This window comes from Parathielavia appendiculata (genome assembly GCF_033297405.1).
Source record: "Parathielavia appendiculata strain CBS 731.68 unplaced genomic scaffold N657scaffold_1, whole genome shotgun sequence".
Classification (NCBI taxonomy): Eukaryota; Fungi; Ascomycota; class Sordariomycetes; order Sordariales; family Chaetomiaceae; genus Parathielavia; species Parathielavia appendiculata.
In genome coordinates, this window is record NW_026944220.1 from 1,619,694 (window position 1) to 1,638,732 (window position 19,039).

The window sequence follows — 19,039 nt, forward strand, 5'->3', positions numbered from 1 at the left end:
CGTCTTCCGGTTGCGCGTCCAACTGGTTTCCACGTTGTCAACAGGCTGCTTTACTGACCGCGCTCAACGACTAGCCAGAGAAACAACATGACGCAGTACAGCCGGGAGGTTGTCGGTAGTGATTGAAAACCAAAGCTTGCGGTTCGCAGCAGTGGTCGGCTAATGCATGCGACGATCGACAGGCGGGCAGAGTGGGCAGGCTCGCCGAGTAAGATGAGCCAAGCCAGGGGGGCAACCAGAATTTAGATTTGTTGATCCGCCGCGAGCCAAAGTTGCCAGAAAAAGAGACCTCTTTCGAGAAGGAAAAATGATGGTGCTACGGGTTGGTGAGGTCACGGCTACGGAGGTACCACACTGTGAACTTGGGCAAAAATGGCGAGAGAAGAAAGGCCTGGATCAGCCACAGGAAGTGGCAAGTTTGAATCAACCTCAATGTGGAATTTGAGGTCCTGGAAGTTTGAGTTTCCTGACAGTGACTGTGCCGCAGGCAAGCCCTGGCAAGTGCCCTCATGTGGCTGGCGCCAATGTCATCTCAAAGTGAGTGAGAGAAGTTGATTTGGCACATCAGAGTCTCCGTCATAAGCATCGGATGGCATCTAAGAGCCGCGAGTGTCCGGAAGCTCCACTGTCAACCCCAGAGGCCTGCGGACCGATGACCTTGTGCAGGGCTCTCACAGTGCATGGTGTCGACTGAACTCCCAGGTTGGGCCTTCCAATCCTGCTGTGTCATGAGCGTTGACAGGGGACACTGACCCAAAACCACGGATGTGAGTGCCATGCCCCGGCAGTTAGCTCAGCCCTGACAGGGATGATGCGCTGCAGTGGGAATGTCCCCATTTATACACGTTGTAGGGCAAGGTCGTTGCGAAGCTGTGCCTGATCTTTGGTGATGAAGGATGACGTCCGTCAGATGCTTGTAGGTTCCAACTGGAGGAGCAACAGAAGACAAAGGTTCGGAACATCCATGCTGCCCTGGACTGATTTTGCCGTAAGGACGCAAGGGACGATGGCCCGTACTCCGTATTGTAATGACGACGGGGGTTGCTGTATCGCTGGGAGCCAATCACCATTGTTCAGCAAAGTGAACCTCTTCAACCAGGGCAAGGCACGCACTCGCATTCTCTCGCTGTTGCGCAGGTAGACATCAAAGAAGGTTTTTCTAGGCCGATCTACGGGATGGGGTGCCTATCAGTGCAAAGAGTGCCATCCTCAGATACCAAGGTAAGGTATAGTCTTTGCTGCGCTTTTGGATTAACTTGTATTCGTACAATCCGGTACTTTACCTTACCATTGACAGCCCCGTTTAATTCAAGGGGGAAGTCATGGATGCATTGCCGTCGGCAACTCCTGCCCCTGACCCGGGTGGGCCGGTGCTTAACGCGTCCGTGTTCTCCCCACAAGCGGGCCATCGCGTCCCTTCTGGAACCATTTGTGTGATTGCTGAACCCACTCGAACCCCTGGCCCGAATTGACCTTCGTCAATGCAACAACATCCATCAACCCCGGGAAACTTTCCCGCCAACCCCATCTGTCTGAGCAATTCTTCCGCCTGAACTAGCCCAGTCCAAAATCTCTCATTTCTCCTGCACACGACTCCTCCCTTCACAACTCCAGAACGCCAACTCTCCGGCTTGGTTGTGCTGTTGTCTTTGCCCACCCCATACCGTCTCTCTCCCTAGTGGCGCCACGGCAGATCATTCGAGAACAAAGCGCAAAGTTACACTACAGGAGGCTGCTGGGTGCGTGCATCGTTGCCGTCCGTCTTCTTGGCAATCTATTACTGCGATCAGCCGTGGGCTGTCATTGTTTACTTGCGCCGTCTGCATCTGGTCCTGCGCCCTTTCCCAAGCCGATAGCCGTGTCTAGAACTTGAAGTGTACGCTACATTGCCGCGAAATCGTCGCCCTCTCCCGGCCGTACCGCATCTGCTCGTATCGGACAGAATGGCTGCGCCCTCACCACACCCCGCCATTCCCCGGAGAGGCTCGCCTGCGCCCGACTCCCTCCCCAGACCGGCTCTCGGTGCCACGGCCATGTCCCGCTGCTTTTCGACGGGCTCGACCGTGTCGCACGGTTCTGCAACCACTGAATCTTCCAATTTCCGCGAATCCCTCGGCAGCGACGTCTCTTCTTTCTCCCGACATTCATCCGCCAGCTATCGCCCCGCCGACATCGATACCAGCGGAGATCGACTGCGTCCGAGGGATTCGACCGGCAGCTTAGAAACACCGAACACTGCGAGGAGCTCAAGCAGGCGTCGGGGCTACATGCGGCCACAGGGCACCGACTTTGCCGCCAGCGCTCGCGCTCGGGAGAGTGTGCTCAGCTTGGGCAGCATCGCCCATCTGCAGTATTACTTTGCCCGCACAGGCTTGCTTGATGGCAAAGGGGGGCGCCTAGCCCGAAGACGGGACAACAAGGCCCACACTCTGGACTTATCCGCCCTGGATCCGAGCGTATTTTTGACACCGAAGCCTGGCAGCGACCACGATTCGAGCTACGCATCCATGGGGAGCAGCCCGGACTTGACGGCATACAATGGCTTCTCCAGTGTTGTTGGCCTGGGCGCCGGCTCAATGGTGGAATCGCCTGTGGAGGAGTACCAGCCGGACCAGCAAGATGAAGATTATTTTTCGGACGATTTTGAAGTAGACCCGAACATGCCACCGCCCACTGCGAGCACCTACAAGCATCGCGAGAAGCCGGTGCCCAAACCGCCATCAGTCGCCGAGCTGAGGCGCGACCTGACGAGCTCTATGGACGTTGCCGAAAAGACTTTGCGCGAGATTAGAAACGCGAAAATACCGGCCGGGCTCACCATCAACATTGAGTCGGCAGATGCACAGCAAAGCTCCGAGGAGCCGCAGCCCTCCGACTCGCGGCGGCCCTCAATTTCGACCGCCGGCTGGTATGAGATCCAAGGGATGAACATCCTCGATGTCATGACGCTAGCCATCCGGGCCGCCAAGATCTACTACACATCTCACGACAGGCCCGACCGTCTGGATGCGATCAAGTCGGAAAAGGAGCTGCGCGGCGAGTTGCTATCCGTCATGGACATTCTGAAGCGCATGGCGACTAGGGGTTTTGCTGGCGGCATGCGAGACGACGAATTCCGCACCATGGATGGCTGGATTGCCGGCCTGCGCGCCATGCTGGTCGCCGAGGACGCCATAGAGGCACAAGAAGTCGCCGAGCGGTCATCGTGGACCTGGCTCAGGCCCGAAGGCTGGGAGGGTCGCGAGTTTGAGCGCGAAGAAGCATTCATGCGCGCCATGCTCAAGGGCTGTCCCGACCCCATCGAAAACATGCCAACCATCCCCGCGTGGATACCCATCGACCTGACGCAGCCGTTAGAATCACAAACCCTCCCAACCCCGTTCCTTGCCGCACTTTCAAACGGGCAGCGCCTGGTCCAGCTGCACAATTGCGCAGTCCGCAAGTCTCGCAGGCGATTCGGCGCCATCCCCACCTTTTACGCCGACACGCAAAAGCCGTACCGCGCCGCGGATAACCTGCGCTACTGGCTCAAGGCGGCCGAGCTCCGCTGGGAGGTTCTGCTCAAGGCCGACCCGCTCGGCCTGCAGTACAACACCAGCCCGGCGCTGTGGGTTGAGTTTGAGGACGCCGTGTTGCAGTGGTGCCGCAAGGTGCGCGAGGAAATTGCCGCGGAGCTGCGGGAGGTGGAGGCGGCGACCGCCGCGACACCTGCATGATTACGATTCTCCAAACACACAAATGGGGACCCGGGCAGTTTGTGGGAAGCAGAAAGACTGTGGTTATCTCATGACTGGAAAGATGTTATGACCCTTTCATGGGACAGGCAGGCTCATTGGCACCTTTCCCTGATTCTCAGTTCTTACATTTCAAGTTCCCTTCTCTGGCGGAATCGGGCTCCGTCGTGCAACCCCTTCAACCTCGAAGTTTTGTTCACAACTTCCTCTGTTTCCCCCTCTGAGTGCTACATCAATTTTGCATTTGCATGGAGCGCAACATGGATCATTCACTAAAAACCGATGTTTCGCATCTTTCCAGACTGATTGAATTTACCAGTCTCTTTTCTCTTCGTTTTAGACTCATGTTACTTTCACTTCTTTTGTTGCCCACCTTATCATTTACTCACATACGTTTACATTTCACACCAAACCCCCTATATAACTCCACATATACCCCTAGCATCGTTCCCCTTTGGGAGAAGAGGCGTAATGGTTCTTGGAATAATCGATAAATTCTGAAATGGAAGGCGGCCAGTTAGGTAGGAGGAAGGAGGAAGTAGGTAGACAAAGTAAATTGATTAATTCGCCCTGTTACACGCCACAAGCTTGCACACCTTGACTGAATAGCATTTAGCTTTCGGATTTGTGATGCTCTTTGAGTGTTTCCTAAACGGCAATGCTCTTGCTGATTTGGTGATATGGATGTTGAAGGATCATGGCTTGCATGCGAGAGAACTATGTGGATCCTATGCGCTGCTTGCTTGCTCTGTTTGCAGGGTCCGTTTCTTGGTAACGCAGAGGAAAGAGTCAACGGTCTTCATCAATGGCCATATATACACATAGCATGCCATTTCATGACTGGTGATAGATCACCTCCCTGCGCTCCATCATGCTCATGTCCCTGCCCGCCCCTGAGCCAGAGCTCCTCGCCTCTTGTGCTGACGCATGCAAAAGAAAGCAAATTGCTAAGATAAAGAGAACACGCCGCCGCTCCAAAAACTCCGACCTCTTCCGCCGAGTGCCTCTGAACTCCCCTTATATATAACCGCCCGTTCTTCTGTGTCCGAATGCGCCGCGCCAATGCAGTGAGAGTACTAAATAATGCCGCCCGCTTCACCAATGCAGAACCTCTAAAATCAGAATGCCAGGGCAGGGCGGAAGCGCAAGGGTGCGATCTCTGGAGAAAGAGGAAGGCTCAAATCGCGCAAGGATAGTTGGGATCTCGGTCTCGCATACCGTGAAATTGGAGATCAAATCGCACGTGAGGCGATCAGACCGCGTGAGAAACGTTGAGATTGCGGCTCCGCGTAACGCAAACTCTCTTCGGGCCGGATTGATAGGATCTCAACGTCGTGAAAGTCTCGACGGGCTGAAAATAGTGAGTGGGGATCGCCCATTGATCCAACCAAGTCCAGAGAAAATTAAGTGAGAGAGCATCAACCGATACCCTCTCGCCGAAATGACCACCCCGCAGTAGCAACCACGCCAACCAGAAATCCATCCACGCGGCTTCGTAAGGGCGCGAGTGGAAGACCCGCCATGGGTCTCAGTAAGGCATGCTGGGTATGCTGCTTCCCCCGCCGCCAGACCTCCTTGGTCCAGGTGCAGGCCTGCTCAGCGAGCTGCCCGCCGAGCCAAGCCCCCTTCCAAGCTGTCGGCTGGCCGACCCTTTTCGCTTCGATATGCCACCCGCTGTGCTGGAGCCAGCGAAGGAGCCGCCGCCGCGCGGAGGTCCACCCCTTCCGGCCCGATTTTTGGGATAAAATGACTTCTTCCCGCCCCTCCAGTTCGAACCCGCAGACCGGTTGCCGCCGTCGTTGTTGTATAAGGTCTTGGCTTGGTCGTTGCTCGCCTTCTTCAGTTCCTCGAAGCGCTTGTGCCACTGCGCGACAGCGGCAGACCCGGCCTGGTTCGGCGACGCGGCCCGGTGAGCGGCCTCGGCAAAGTAGCGTGAGAATTCGAGGTTCTCCTCATCCTCGTCCGGTTCCCCGTACTCATCGTCCGCATCCTCCTCCTCTGCCCTCCCGAAGCGGTGGTGAGGAGTAATGCGGCGCGCGCAGTCTTCGTCGTCGCTGATGAGGTCGACGACCTCGCGCTTCTTCTTCTTTGGCGCAATCTCGGCAGCCGAGAATGGCAGGGAGGCACGACCCATCATCTCTCTGTATTGAGTGTAGAATTGTTGGACGAGCGAGGCGAACTTAGCGCCATATGAATCCACCCTGGACTTGTCGACTCCACGGATCGTGTACATCTGGGCGACGGTTGTGGTCCATCGGATTGCCATCTCCCGGTACTGCTGTTCCGTGAAGAGTGCACGGCGCAGCCCGTGCTTGTTGCGCAGGTTCTCTTCCACCTCATGCGCCGCCTCTACAAAGGCCTGGACAATATCCTGGTGGACCTCGTCCAAGCCAGCTTCATCGAGGCGCGCGTCGCGAGATATAGGGGGCCCCAGTCCATCGAGAGTCTGTTGCCGGCGATGAGGTTGGGGGCGGTGGTGGGAACGAGGCGGGTCGAATGCGTCCTCTTCGCCTTCCTCGTCAGAGACCACGAAGTTGTCCTTTTCGTAGCCGTTCGCATGGAGCTCCAGATCAGCATCATCCTCGTCGTCCTCGTCCATCAACGTCGCCAAGGCGGAATTGCCTTTCCGGTGTCTCGACAGGGCAGCAACGGGCGATGAGACATTGGTAGACGGCGGGGCCCTTGCCCGCCGTGGCTCCTTGGATGAGTTCGAAGGCAGTGGAGGGTCGAGCTTTGCAGTCCGGCTCTTTTTCCTGGCCGGTGCCGCCGATATTGCGTCCGCCCTTCTCACCTCTAAGCGTAGCCTTTTGCTGCCGTCGCCTTCCAAGTATTCTTTGGCAGCTCTTCCAAGCTATCCAGAGATTTGTTATTACCAAAGCGCTTTTGCAGAAGGAACAGGCGAGGAGTGAATCTTACTTCAAAATTGGTAATAGGGATGCCGTTGCTCTGGCAAACCTCCTGCATGTCGACCAAAGCGCCCTGGGCATGGAGGGCCATGACGACGCGCTGGACTTCGTGGCTCTTCATGCCCTTGCAGAGCGCAAAGCCAGGGAGGTGCCTGTGTTGCCCAATGTTCTTGCTGGCCGTCACAATTTCGACCAGCTTGCCCAGGGTCACCTGGTGTAGGGCACGGACGGCCATGAGGAGAGCCACAGCGCACTCGGTGTAATCTTGAACAATGGGGGGTTCGTTCGTCTGCCCGCTTCTGCAGTTGTCGCACATGTCGTTGCACTCGGCGGGGTCGAAATTCTCGCCAAAATATTGCAGGATTTGAACTCGGCGACACGTATGGGAGCTCTCGCAATATGCCACCATGCGGTTGACCATGGCGTGCTGTCTCTCCTTTTCGTCGTCGTGCTTGTCCTTGTCCTCATTGATCATTCGTCTCAGGGTCGGAATGTCGCTGTAGGAGAAATAGAGGTAGCAGTCGGAGCGCTTCCCGTCTCGTCCTGCACGTCCCGTTTCCTGGTAGTAGCCCTCGAGGCTTTTGGGCATGTTCTGATGGATGACGAAACGGACGTCCGGCTTATCAATCCCCATGCCAAAGGCAATCGTGGCGACAACGACGTGGATCTCACCACGCTGCCACTTCTCCTGCACCTCGCGCTTGGTCTCGGGGTCCATCTGGGCATGGTAGTGGTGAGCTTTGATTCCGTGTTTGGTCGAGAGCGTGTTTGCAGTCCCTTCGGCGGATTTGCGAGACAGGGTGTAGACGATGCCGGTCTGCCCACCATACTTGTTGGTGATGAGCTGTCCCATGCCCTGGATGAACCGGGCCTGCTTGGGGATGACTTCATAATAAAGATTGGGACGGTTAAAGCTCTGCGAGAAGATCTCGCAGTTTTCCATGCCGAGGTTGTGCTTGATATCGGCCATGACATTCTTGGTCGCCGTGGCGGTCAGCGCCATGACGGGGACACCGGGAAACGCACGGCGGAACGACCCAAGGGCCTTGTAATCGGGTCGGAAGTCATGGCCCCAATGGCTGACACAATGGGCCTCGTCAATGACGATGCGGGCGAGCTTCTTCTTGCGGTAGAGCAACTCAATTCCGTTTCGGAACGTGGGACTGCTGGTGAGCATTTCGGGAGTGACATAGAGCAGCTGGACGTAATGCTCTGGGTTCTCCTGGTGGAAGGACCCCAAGATGTGGCTGCGGAGGGCATTGTTGATAGAGCCGTTGAAGGTAGCAGCGAGAATGTTGAGACGCGCCAAATGGGCCACTTGGTCGATCATGAGACTGAGCAGAGGGGAAATGACCAGCGTGACGCCACGGGTCTTGCCCGAATTGACCATGGCCGGGAGCTGGTAGCAAAGAGACTTGCCCCCTCCCGTGGGCATCAACACAAACGCGTCCTTTCCGGCCAAGGTGGCGTTGATGGCCTCTAACTGGTTGTGACGAAATCCCGTCATCCGGAAACGATCCTTCAGCGCCCGAAGGACATCTTTAGACCAGGGATACTTCATGAGCTCCGGGTTGATGGAAGCCTTCGGCTGTCGTAGCAGAGGCGTGCTCTTGGCAGCGGACCGCTTTCTCGGCGCGGGGCCGGCATTGCCTGAAGCCTCTGACAAGACTGATCGAGCTCGGGCCGCGCCTGAGCTCGTGGTGAACTGCAACTGTTGCTGTTCAAAGCTGTCGGCAGCGGCCAGCATCTCCTCGTCGTCGCTGAAATCGTCAAAGCAATCAGGGCTTAGGGTGGCTGATGCCTTGCCAGGCGTCCTAGTGTGTGCGCGGGATCTGGCAAGAGCGGGCGATAATGACGGCGGCACCGTGGCATGATCTCTCAATGCCGTCCGGCTCTCAACAGCTTGAATAACAAAGTCCTCTTCCTCGTCATCGATAAGTTCGATACACGGGTTGTCTGTGCGGCACTCCTTGTTTCGTGCCGTGCTAGGGGCGTGGGAGAAAGAAGGCGCGGCGGCCAGCCTAGGCGTTGCGACGAGCGTGGCGGTCGCTGTGTCCTCGGTTCGGTCCTGTGACGGTTGGGTCTGCAACACGACTTGTGAGTTGTATTCCGAAATCGCGCTGTTCTCTTTGGGAAGGACTTTGGAGCCGGGCTTGTGAGGGGGCTGAGTGGCCAACACAACCGGACTGGTCGGCGAGTCTGGGGCCGCAATCGAATCATTCGGGTCCTTGAGGAAATCAAGGTCATCAATGCCGGCTGCGGCAAGGCTGCTTAGGAGGGCCTCCTCCTTGGCCACGATCTGCTCAGATAGCTCGTCCAACCGGGCTTCGTCTTCGGAGTTGTCAGCGTAAGTTTCGAATGCCTTTTCAAGCTCGGCCAAGAGCTCCTCTTTCCTTTTGCTGAGTTCCTTGAAGGCGTCGTGCTGCGCCTTGACAGCGCCCAACGCCTTCTGCTTCTGCACCCAGATGTCCCGAGTATTGCGCACGCGCTCCCGTTGCTCCTTTGGCGCATTGTCGCGGAGACACTTGGTATAGTCCTCTTTGCTTCGGCGCAGGAGCTCGTTGTAGAAAGCCATCTTGGTTTCCAGCACCGATGGCCGTTCCAGGAACAGCTTCAAAATCTTCCTCTCTCCCCCTGTGTCATGATCGACGGATCCTTGCGAGCCCTGCTTCTGCCGATGACTGTCCAGGGATGGCAGTGTGCTGACTGACCGAACTTCCGCGGGGCGACCGCCGGACACGGCCGCCGTGCTCTTTCCTTGGGCCACAAAAGAAGGATCCTCAAAACATGATGACGCATTTGATGGAATCTCGACGGTAGGACACGGCATGTCTACGTCCCTAGATGGCTCCTCGCTAGCGGTCTGGTGGTTCACGTTTCGGTCAGGGCTGGCTTCAGCACCCGTCATGAAGTCGTCCTCGGAGTCTAAAATGATATCGCGCCTTGTCCTCTTTGGCCTGCTGGTTTGCATGCAAGGGGTTGGTTCCACGCCGAACGAAACCTCGGAATCGGGACTTGGCGATGAGGATGACTTGCGCTTTCGGCTGGAAGTCGCATGGTTGGACGCGTGGAGCGGCGGCGGAGTTCCCGTTGCGATCAGAGCTCGAGGCAGGTCATAGTCGCGTTGCCGGGTGTCGTTGCCGGCATCGCGGCCTATCCTGTTATCCGAATCCATCACAAAGGTGTCATTGCCGAGGGAAGCAAACTCTGTTGTGAGCTGGGAGCAAGGGCAGTCGTCCTCGGCCGGTAGCGATGCGGTGCGTTGTTTGGCGACCGATCTCAGAACTGAAGAAGGAGGAATAAGGTCGTCAATATCCGGGTACTCGTCTTCGTCACCGGTCGTCTCCTTCTTCGGCGGTGGGTTGGACCGCTGCGACAAAGCATCCATCCCCGTCCTCCGGGCGCGAGTCGACACAGGCTCAGGGCGCTCGGCAAAGTCCTCGGGGCATAGCCGCTTATTCTCGCCAAAATCCAAGATTGAGCTGGAGCCGTCGTGGTTGTCTATCTCGGTCAGGTCGAGGGGGTCGGAAAGCACATCATCCTCAATGAACTCGGTGATTCCAACTCTGCGAGGCGTGGCACGGGAGTCGCAGGCGATGCTGTTGACAGCGGTTGGCGAACGCGACCTTTTCCGTTGGACCGTAGTTGAGGGAGTTTCGTGAGCGAGCGAGGCCGAGTAAGCGCGTTGCAATGGGCCGATTGAGGTTGCGCCCGTGGTGGATGCTGGGGACGGTAATCGCTGCTGGTTGCTGGCCATAGCAGCAGTGGAGGGGAGTCGGTCTCCCGGCCTTTCCATTGCCACTAGCCTGTTAGTGTTCCGGGCATGCAAGGCAGGTCGAGCGTCATTTGGAAGACCTGAAGATTGTGCTGTGGTGGTGGCCAGACGAGGAGGTGGAGGTTGAGGAGCATTGGAGTTACTGTTGTTGTTAAGGTTGGAGGTCGAAGTAGAGGTAGAAACTGAAGTTGGAGTAAGGAGATGGGAGACCGGGCGCTGTTGCGAGCGCAGATTGGGGCCAGCAGACACGAGTGACGATGGGACGGAAGGGGGACTGGCCGCAGGCAGCTGTGGTGCCGTCGGCGGCTCCCGCTTGATCTTGTCCAGGAGCCAACCCAGATGCTCCGCGAGGTTGTTGCGGGTCATGGAGTCGAATCGGAACAAGTGTCCCAAACTCGGACCACGGGCATCCGGGTCTTGGAGCGCCAGTGAATTCCTGGGCGAGATAGAAACGTAGTTGGGAAGAAGCGCGTGCAGCAACCGCCGTGTTTGGAGGAGTGGGGCCCAGTTCATGGGGCAGGCAGAGACGCGTCGAGCAGAAACGCGGCGTCAGGTGCACTGGTGTGGCATTGCAGGGGTCCAGCTCAGGTGGGACAGGGCTCAAACAGCTCGAACAAGGTCAGATAAGGTAGGAATGGATGTAACTTACCTATCAGGTAAGGTTGCTTGGACGACCAATGCTGGGCACACACACATACAACTACCGACGGCCGGAAGATGATGAAGATGACGGTTTTTGAATTGACGGCATTGATGATTGGATATCAAAACGCTCGTGAAGAAATGCGATTGATCGGCTTGATGTGAGATGTACCCGAGGTGTGCAAAGTCGCCTGCTCCGTTCTCGCTCTGGTTGGGATGGGCGAGTGTTTGGCAAGGCGGAGGCCAAGGTGTGTTCAGCCAATCGTTTAGCACCGTCTGCTAGCAATTGGGCATTGGCTCCGAATGAACAGGTTGAGGTTGGCGAATATGGAAAGCGCTTTGCACATGGTTGGTTCAGGCCGTGGTGAAGGCATGGTACATCGAATGGAGCCAGTCTCATCCAGGATAAAGCCCTAAGGTACGAGGCAGGTATTCTCCATGTTTGCTATGACTCAATTTCTTAGTTGCAGGAGAAATCGACCAAATGAGGGTAGCGGGTAGTAAATGGTTAGTGACAAAAGTCATCATAGACCGAAGACCTGATCAAGGGATCGGTTCTTCCGAGTCGTATCTGCTATCGCAACGGGAAGTCCGGAACGAACACCTAGCAGTAAGAGATGCGACGTCTCCAGTCTTCTGACATGTAGCAGGATGAAGGGGCCTTACACAATGTGTATGATGAACTAGATTCTTTGGTTTTTGCAGAGGCAGTAGGGATAGTGAACCATTGTCGTGTATCGTCAGGCACAGAGGTTGAGGGCACTGAGAAAGCAGGTAAGTGGAAATATGGGAGAAATAACAACTCTTCCAAGAGCAAGCAAGGTTTTGGAAGCCTGCAAGTGGACTTCAGCATTCGGTACACAGTTAGCCGTACGTAGAAACGACCATCGAAGAGGTGTCTCTTCATCAGCGAAACTTGGGAGGAATGCTTCTCTACCTGACTTGTACACATGTGTGTCTGACCACCTAATTCAAGAACCTTATACCTTTCCCGTAATCTTGACTTTGGGTAGTCTGGATCTCTTACAGTTCTATAGCCCTAGTATCCACAGTAGCCCTTCTTGAGCGCCTCCTTTCTTCTTTTGAGTCCAAACCCTGGTATCTAGAACCACCAAACGCCATGATTTGTACCCAAAATCAACGCAACCAAACCAAGTATCTCTAACACCTAGAGTCGGTTAACCACCGTAAATACCATCATGCCATCCGATCAAACAGAATCCCCAGGAGTCTCCACCTTGGTTGTATCCGCGCCATTAAACAAGAACATGACCGTCACCAAGACCTTGCCAGCCGCCGAGACCACCAACGCGGCCGGCGACCCAAGCCGCCTAAATATGAACGCGCCCGCCAGCGTACCCAGCACCAGCGAGCCCAGGAATCCGACCCGGCGGTTCCTCGACCGGTTCCTCAGCGCGAACAGATCCGGATCAATCATCAGGTCCACCCAAGCGGCCGTCGCCATGGCCGTCGAGATCTCGGTCATTCGCAGCGACCGCGACTGCACCACCTGGCTGCCCGCCGCGGTTGCCAGCAGGCCGATGGCCCACAGGGTGCTCGGGGCCTGGGCGCCGTCGAGCGCAAGTTGGCCGGTGGTGGGTGACCGGTAGGCGTACTGCAGGGCGGCGGCCGCGAAGACGAGGCAGGTCTGGACGAAATTGCAAAGGAGCAGCCAGCCGCGGCGACGGGCGCCGATGATGTGGCCGAGCTGGCCCGTCAGCCAGGCGGCGGCGACGAAGAAGCCGAGGGCGATGCCAATGTTGGCCGTGACGAACATGTCGCCGTTGGCTTCCGGGATGACGATGGCGAGGACCAGAAAGACGGTGTTGCCTGTTTGGTTGGAGGCGAAGCAGTGAAAATCGGGGAAGGAGACGGCGTCTGGCGGAGTGTGTTAGTAGGGCCGAAGAGACGAGGAAGCGGACGTAGGTTGATTGCTTGCCTTGAAGGCCGACGCAGAAGGTGAGGAGGCAAAGTTCGAGCTCGGCGAGGCCGGAGGGGCGCACATCCTCGCAAAGGTAGCGCCATGTTTTCGAGAGAGTTGATGGTTGAGTATCATCAGTCTTTGAGCAGTCGTGCGGAGGAATGTCGTAGGCGTCTCGACTCGAGAAGGAGGCCGCTCTGGACTCTCTGTCTTGCGACGGCATGGTGTAGGTGCTCAACATCAAAGAACGCAACCATATACCAACACTACTGGTGCCTTACGCTGGGGAACGTTTCACAGTGATGAAGAACCAGCAGATTTTCAGGATTATTTCCGTTGACTGTCAAAATCAAAGCCTAGCTGAACAGCATCACAGCGTAAATGGTTATATATGTACTGCCGCGGTCTGTGGTACAGGCGGCATGGAACCGGCCCTGGAAGCAGCGAAAGGCGGAACAGGGATGATATCTTGCCAAATTGTGGCCAACATTCAGAACCTAACCGACAGTGGCCCGCTAGTCCCGACCGAAATCTTCACCGTATGAGCCCTCACAGGTCCTTCTGCCGCCTTGGCTACGCCGATGGATCCACGCCGACACCCGGTCGCTCGTTTCCGAACGACAAAGATGATAAAGTTGTGGGGTCTTAAAAAAACACCCGAGAGTTCCAAAGCTGTTCGAAGAGGCGCTGCGTTTGAAATAGCGACGAGCGGTTCGACAGTTTGACATCGACCAATCGTCCACCTGATGAGTTGCGGTAGCTGAACGACAGGCTTATGAAGGCGTTGGCGGGGACGGGCAATGACGGAATGGGTAGCGCCGTGATTGCATTGTCGCACCTGTCTGGCCAAAGTCAGGACCCCTGGGAGCCGTTTTCAGTGGCGGAGTTATTCATGTGACATCAGTCTTCGGAAGTGGGAAGTCCTGAGACCGGAGGCTGGGCCGGTGATGCTCGGTAAAAGTGGGGCGTGTCGGACCCACTATTCGGCAGTCGGGCCTCCGGCCGGTCTCTGGATTCATTCCGTAAGAGAAATGGGCCGGGCCCGTCTCCGGAGCAAAGCCATCCGCAGCGCTGGTCTGAGAACTCCACGAATGTCAGCGTATTCGGCCGGCCATGATACTTATAAACTTACGTCAGGTTAGGCGTTATATCGCGTCATTGCCCTGGCTCGCCGGGCCAGGTTGGTGGCTTCATGTTTGGGTCACCGGGCGTTGCCGATACCCGCCGAGAGCCGGGGTTCGTGTGTGAGCAAACCGAGCCCGGCGCCAACACAAATGTTCTGATCTGGTTCCAGCCAGGGTGAGCTATCCGTTGCTTCCAATGTTTGCCGACCGGCCTAAAAAAGGGGGATGTCGGGTAAAGGTCCTGGTCTGGCGTTGCTTATCGTCTCACCGCTGGTTTGGGATCAGACGAGCGACAAGAGGGCAAAGTGTCGAAAAGAGCAGAGGCGCCACGCTGCGGCCACAATTCGGCGCTGCAACCAGATGGAAATGTGAAGAAAAGTCGCGAGGACCCTGGTGACCGACCGAGCGCAATTCAGGCAGTTCAGGAAATGCCGTCGAAGCCGCCCGCACTATTCCGTCAAGAACTTGAAGACGTCGAAGACGTCGACGTTGATTGCACAACGCTCCAATCCGGCGATCCGAGCCGCTTGGTCTTGGCAACTCCGCGGTATGCACAATTTCGACTACCAGAGCAGCCAATCCAAGATATCTGGAAGGGAACCATCCGACGGAGAAAGGCCGCAATCCCCAACGACATGATTTGAACTGGACAGCTTGGTTCTCGGTGAGAAGTCAACAATGGAACAGACACAAATTTTGGTTCGAAAGCTCATCAGGCACCACCTTCTGGAAGTCAAGGCAAAAAGGTACACGTGGGGCAGGATGGGCTTGGCGTGGGGGTGAACCTACCACCCTTCAGCCTTCCAGCGTCACAAACTTCCGGTTTCCAACACCCTCATGCAAGTCATCGACAAACCATTTTGTGTTGCATCGAGAACCGGATGCTCAACAGTTCTCACCCACGCCAGTTCCTGGCCACAAGACGCCGCGGAGATCAGCAGCCGCCATGCGGCCCGTCCCTCACGTCAATCACAAGTCTGCTTATCAGGCTTATCTCCCTATCTCCCTATCTCCCTATCTTCCTATCTCCCTATCCACAGTACTTGAACTTGGCCAACGGAGAGATCTCCGGACTGCAACCACCAGGGCGGGCTGAGCGCTGGGGACGCGGCGAGGGAAGATAAGGATGCTATCGGCTACCTACCTAAGCTAAAGTATCTTCATCCGTACGGAGGTATGTTCTGCACTCCCCGGGTACACGAGACGTGATAACGATGTGGTTGCTGACGCCGCCGCCGAGACCCAAGTTGTTGCTTTTTCATGAAGGGGAGAGAGAGGTATGGCCCTCTGGCGTTGGCTACTTAAAGCAGACCGATTCCCCAGCATCGCAGTCGTCGACATTCCCCACATCATGGCACTCGCGGTGTCTGCGACTCTGGGGGTGGCCTTTAGATGCGAGGGTGTACTTATGAGATCACCACCTGCATCTCTACGGAGTACGTACCTGTCGTCGCGCTTTATATCCGTACATTCAGCCCGCGCTGTCAGACTCTCTTTGTACGGATATAGAGAATGGCCTTCTCATCCAGTACGGACAGCATTCGTGCATCTCCGAGGCGCTGAGCGCTATCTCAGTCGCGCATTTCCGGTCCCCGTGGATCCTTGCTCCTCCTTATCAGCCATCGACTACTGTGTATCGGTACAGCTCAACCGCCCCTACTACAATGAGCATCGGCGCAATCTGTGTCTGCAGTGTTGAAATATGTCATAGCATCCGTTTTTCTCATCGTTCTCATGGGTTATGACACACAATCCCGAGATAGGACGCGAGTTTAGAGTAGTAGGCAATATGGAGTACTGCCGGCGGTGGCATTCCGAGCAATGACTACTACGTATTTGTTGTATCTGCGAAGATACACGGGGAGGATGGCTTGTTTATAACAAGGGATAGGAGCTCTTTCTGAAGGAGCCATCCCTAAACGATCTCGCAGAGCACCGGTCAGAGAGTACCTTAGCTCAGCCTTCAAAGAAATATCAAAAATGGGTTTCAAATTCTCGCACCTGTACACCCCCCCAGAGGTCAACCCTGTTACTTTCAAGGCCCGATCAATACCGTTCTTCAACCCACGAGATGTCTACGGGCGCGTCTTCTTTTTCTCTTGGTTCGGCTTCATGATCGCCTTCTGGGCATGGTATACGTTTCCGCCATTGGTATGGTGCCGACGGGACCCGGACAGCGTCAATTTGAAGAATATTGTGGCGCTGACACTTCTGGCAGCTGGCCCGCGCCATCAAAGACGACCTTCACCTGACCCCAGCTGAGGTTGCCAACTCCAACATCGTATCCCCCGTCGCTACGTATGTACACGTCCCCTGAAACAACAGCAACTACACGGGAAACCACTAACATCAACAAACCATAGCCTGCTCGTCCGCCTTGTTGCTGGCCCCCTGTGCGATCAATTCGGCCCTCGCAAGGTCTTTGGAGGCTTGCTCCTGGTCGGGGCCATCCCGCTCGGCCTCGCTCCGCTTGTCCACAACGCCACAGGTCTCTACGTCAGCCGCTTCTTCATCGGCATCCTCGGCGGCTCGCTAGTTCCCTGCCAAGTCTGGTCGACTGGTTTCTTCGACAAGAATGTTGTAGGCACCGCCAACGCCCTCACTGGGGGCTTCGGCACGGCAGGCGGGGGCATCACCTACTTCATCATGCCGGCCGTCTATGACGCCCTTATCGGAAGCGGTCACACCTCGGGCCAAGCCTGGCGTCTCACCTTCCTCGTGCCGCTTGCCATGGCCATTACGACAGGCGTCGCCCTCATCGTCCTCTGTCCCGATAGCCCGACAGGCAAGTGGAGCGAGCGTCACCTCCACGGTCAGACCAACACTGAACCTGAGACGGAGACGGACGCGGAGAAGACCAGCGTTGTGGACATCCCGGGACAGATAACCGACAAGCCCACTCCGAGCCCTACCAAATGGAAGAATACTTCTCGCGCCATCGAGACACCCGACCTCGAAGCCGGGCACCAACTACCTCCACCAGATAAGCCCTCCCCGACGACAATCCCTTCAACAATAGCAGCCGCCCAAAACGAAGTCATCCAGCCCCCCACCGCACGCGACCTCGTCCGGATAGCCTGCTCCCCGCAGACGGCCTTCCACACGCTGACCTACCTCTGTTCCTTCGGCACCGAGCTGGCGGTCAACATGGTCCTGTCGTCCTACTACGCCAAGAACTTCCCCATGCTCGGCCAGACGGCGGCGGCCAACTGGGCGGCCATGTTCGGCTTCCTCAACTTTGTCACGCGCCCACTCGGCGGTGTCGTGAGCGACCTGCTGTACGGCGCCTTCGGGGGGTCGCTGTGGGCCAAGAAGGCCTGGCTCGTCGCGTGTGTCGGCGCCGCGGGCGTGGTGATGATCGTCGTTGGGCGGTTAGATCCGCATGACCAGGGGGTTATGTTCGGCCTTACGGCGCTTGTGGCGATGTTTGTGCAGGCCGGAAATGGGGCCAATTTTAGTCTACTGCCGCATGTCCATCCCACGCGGAACGGTGTGCTGTCTGGGTTCACTGGGGCGGGTGGAAACCTTGGAGGGGTGCTGTTCTCGATCGTGTTTCGCTTCATGGACAGCGGGACCAACTATGCCAAAGGGTTCTGGGTCATTGGGGTCATCAACCTGGTTGTGGCTGTCGGGGTCTGCTGGATCCCGCCTTTGCCTAAGGGTCAGGTTGGCGGGCGATGATCAGTTTGCTTGTGATGAGTTCAGTACTTTTTCCGTTGGGCACTCTTGGGCGGTTCATGTATAGCGGCTTGGGTCAATCATTGGCTTGGCGTTCTTGTGTTTGGATAATGACATATAGCATTGGGCGGTAGAGAAAACCTCATGACGACCTTACCTAGCATGAGCATACCTATCTATGCATACAGTGTATGTACCTGAAGGCTTATACCCTTGGTCAAAACCTTAAACATGGGGGTGCCACATGAAACAAAGTTGGTAATCCTGGGTCATGCGGTGAGGCTCTTCTCCCTGATCATGTTGAGGCGGGCGTTGTTGTGAAGGAAGAGGTGATGTCGCTGCACAGCGCTGAGGGCCCGCTGCGGTCCGGGGAATGCTGAAGAAATCCGCGGGAACAGGGACGCCAATGCCGGGCAATGGTGGGAGTGCAATGACGAAGTGAGTTCTCTCAGTGCATTCTTTTGTGCGCGAGAACATCAGGAATGAGCAAGGCCAACAACAGCGGAGCCACCAAGTCAACGAGTAGCAGCACATCCACAAACCCCAGCCCTAGCGTAACCACTACCGCAGCGCCCGGCTGTGCGGTCAACGACACCTACTACTTCTCGCCAAGCAGCCTCCACCATGCTTTATATCGACATCGATGTCCACCACAGCGACAATAGGAGCGGTGATGACGACGGCAATGACGGCAATAGCGCTGAAGAGGCCATCTATACCGCTAGCCTTATCATGACTATGTCATTCCATAAGTATGGCGAGTACTTCCCAGGTACTGTGACGGACTCAGCAAAATTGACATTAAGCAACGACAAGTCCTACACTGCCAGGTTCAGATTGGAATAGTCATTCACATCTTGCGCAATTAAGCATCATCGTCTTCAGAGCAGCCTTCCCATCAACCAGGACCATAACGATGCAGTGAGACCCACCGCAATGTTCAATCTCACAAAGTCAGGATTGAAAGCGACCAGCCTGTTCCTGGCGCCGTTTTTGTCCCATCTGTACGGCTACGTCACGCTTGCGAGAGACGCGCCCATCTTCCTCATTGTACTCGGCCCAGAACATTGGAACCCCCCTCCCTCTTGGCGGCGGCACCCTTGGTCACGTAGACCTCGTCGAGGTCCAGCTCACTCAAGCGGCTAGCTATATCCTAGCTGACGGCGGCCTGCTTCCCGTACCTGCGCCTCGCGACCCATTGACACAGGTCGTTTAGATTTTATTAACATGCAGGACGGGTATAAATGAGCGGGAGATGC

At 56.3% G+C, this 19,039-nt stretch overlaps 7 protein-coding genes across 7 annotated transcripts; 5 read left to right on the top strand and 2 right to left on the bottom strand.

Annotated features, from left to right (window-relative positions):
- Nucleotides 1–1,943: 1,943 nt before the first annotated feature.
- On the top strand, nt 1,944–3,716 carry N657DRAFT_560987 (uncharacterized protein; the record flags this gene model as incomplete). The annotated part of the gene is made up of 1 exon (XM_062788026.1): nt 1,944–3,716. One exon carries the CDS (start codon nt 1,944–1,946, stop codon nt 3,714–3,716), a length of 1,773 nt encoding a protein of 590 aa, XP_062652358.1.
- Nucleotides 3,717–3,849: 133 nt separating this feature from the next.
- N657DRAFT_30723 (uncharacterized protein) lies at nt 3,850–4,316 on the top strand. Its single transcript, XM_062786717.1, has one exon. The coding sequence runs from the start codon at nt 3,983–3,985 to the stop codon at nt 4,226–4,228; it is 246 nt and encodes an 81-aa protein (XP_062652359.1). The 5' UTR covers nt 3,850–3,982; the 3' UTR covers nt 4,229–4,316.
- Nucleotides 4,317–4,421: 105 nt separating this feature from the next.
- Nucleotides 4,422–4,773, top strand: N657DRAFT_30728 (uncharacterized protein). The gene has a single exon (XM_062786719.1). The coding sequence runs from the start codon at nt 4,454–4,456 to the stop codon at nt 4,688–4,690; it is 237 nt and encodes a 78-aa protein (XP_062652360.1). The 5' UTR covers nt 4,422–4,453; the 3' UTR covers nt 4,691–4,773.
- A 489-nt stretch (nt 4,774–5,262) lies between these two features.
- On the bottom strand, nt 5,263–10,397 carry N657DRAFT_676349 (uncharacterized protein; the record flags this gene model as incomplete). The annotated part of the gene is made up of 2 exons (XM_062795887.1): nt 5,263–6,585; nt 6,651–10,397. The coding sequence occupies 2 exons, from the start codon at nt 10,395–10,397 to the stop codon at nt 5,263–5,265; spliced, it is 5,070 nt and encodes a 1,689-aa protein (XP_062652361.1).
- Nucleotides 10,398–12,267: 1,870 nt separating this feature from the next.
- On the bottom strand, nt 12,268–13,201 carry N657DRAFT_652227 (uncharacterized protein; the record flags this gene model as incomplete). The annotated part of the gene is made up of 2 exons (XM_062794271.1): nt 12,268–12,935; nt 12,997–13,201. The coding sequence occupies 2 exons, from the start codon at nt 13,199–13,201 to the stop codon at nt 12,268–12,270; spliced, it is 873 nt and encodes a 290-aa protein (XP_062652362.1).
- A 1,974-nt stretch (nt 13,202–15,175) lies between these two features.
- N657DRAFT_639073 (uncharacterized protein) lies at nt 15,176–16,101 on the top strand. The gene has a single exon (XM_062791704.1). The coding sequence runs from the start codon at nt 15,454–15,456 to the stop codon at nt 15,799–15,801; it is 348 nt and encodes a 115-aa protein (XP_062652363.1). The 5' UTR covers nt 15,176–15,453; the 3' UTR covers nt 15,802–16,101.
- N657DRAFT_564283 (MFS general substrate transporter) lies at nt 16,083–17,783 on the top strand (the record flags this gene model as incomplete). Its single annotated transcript, XM_062788268.1, has 3 exons — nt 16,083–16,253; nt 16,366–16,400; nt 16,466–17,783. The coding sequence occupies 3 exons, from the start codon at nt 16,083–16,085 to the stop codon at nt 17,781–17,783; spliced, it is 1,524 nt and encodes a 507-aa protein (XP_062652364.1).
- Nucleotides 17,784–19,039: the final 1,256 nt, after the last annotated feature.

What these genes read in the sequence shown, in the direction of transcription:
- N657DRAFT_30723 (XM_062786717.1), top strand. Translation starts at nt 3,983, where the DNA reads ATGGAGCGCAACATGGATCATTCACTAAAAACCGATGTTTCGCATCTT.
- N657DRAFT_30728 (XM_062786719.1), top strand. Translation starts at nt 4,454, where the DNA reads ATGTGGATCCTATGCGCTGCTTGCTTGCTCTGTTTGCAGGGTCCGTTT.
- N657DRAFT_639073 (XM_062791704.1), top strand. Translation starts at nt 15,454, where the DNA reads ATGGCACTCGCGGTGTCTGCGACTCTGGGGGTGGCCTTTAGATGCGAG.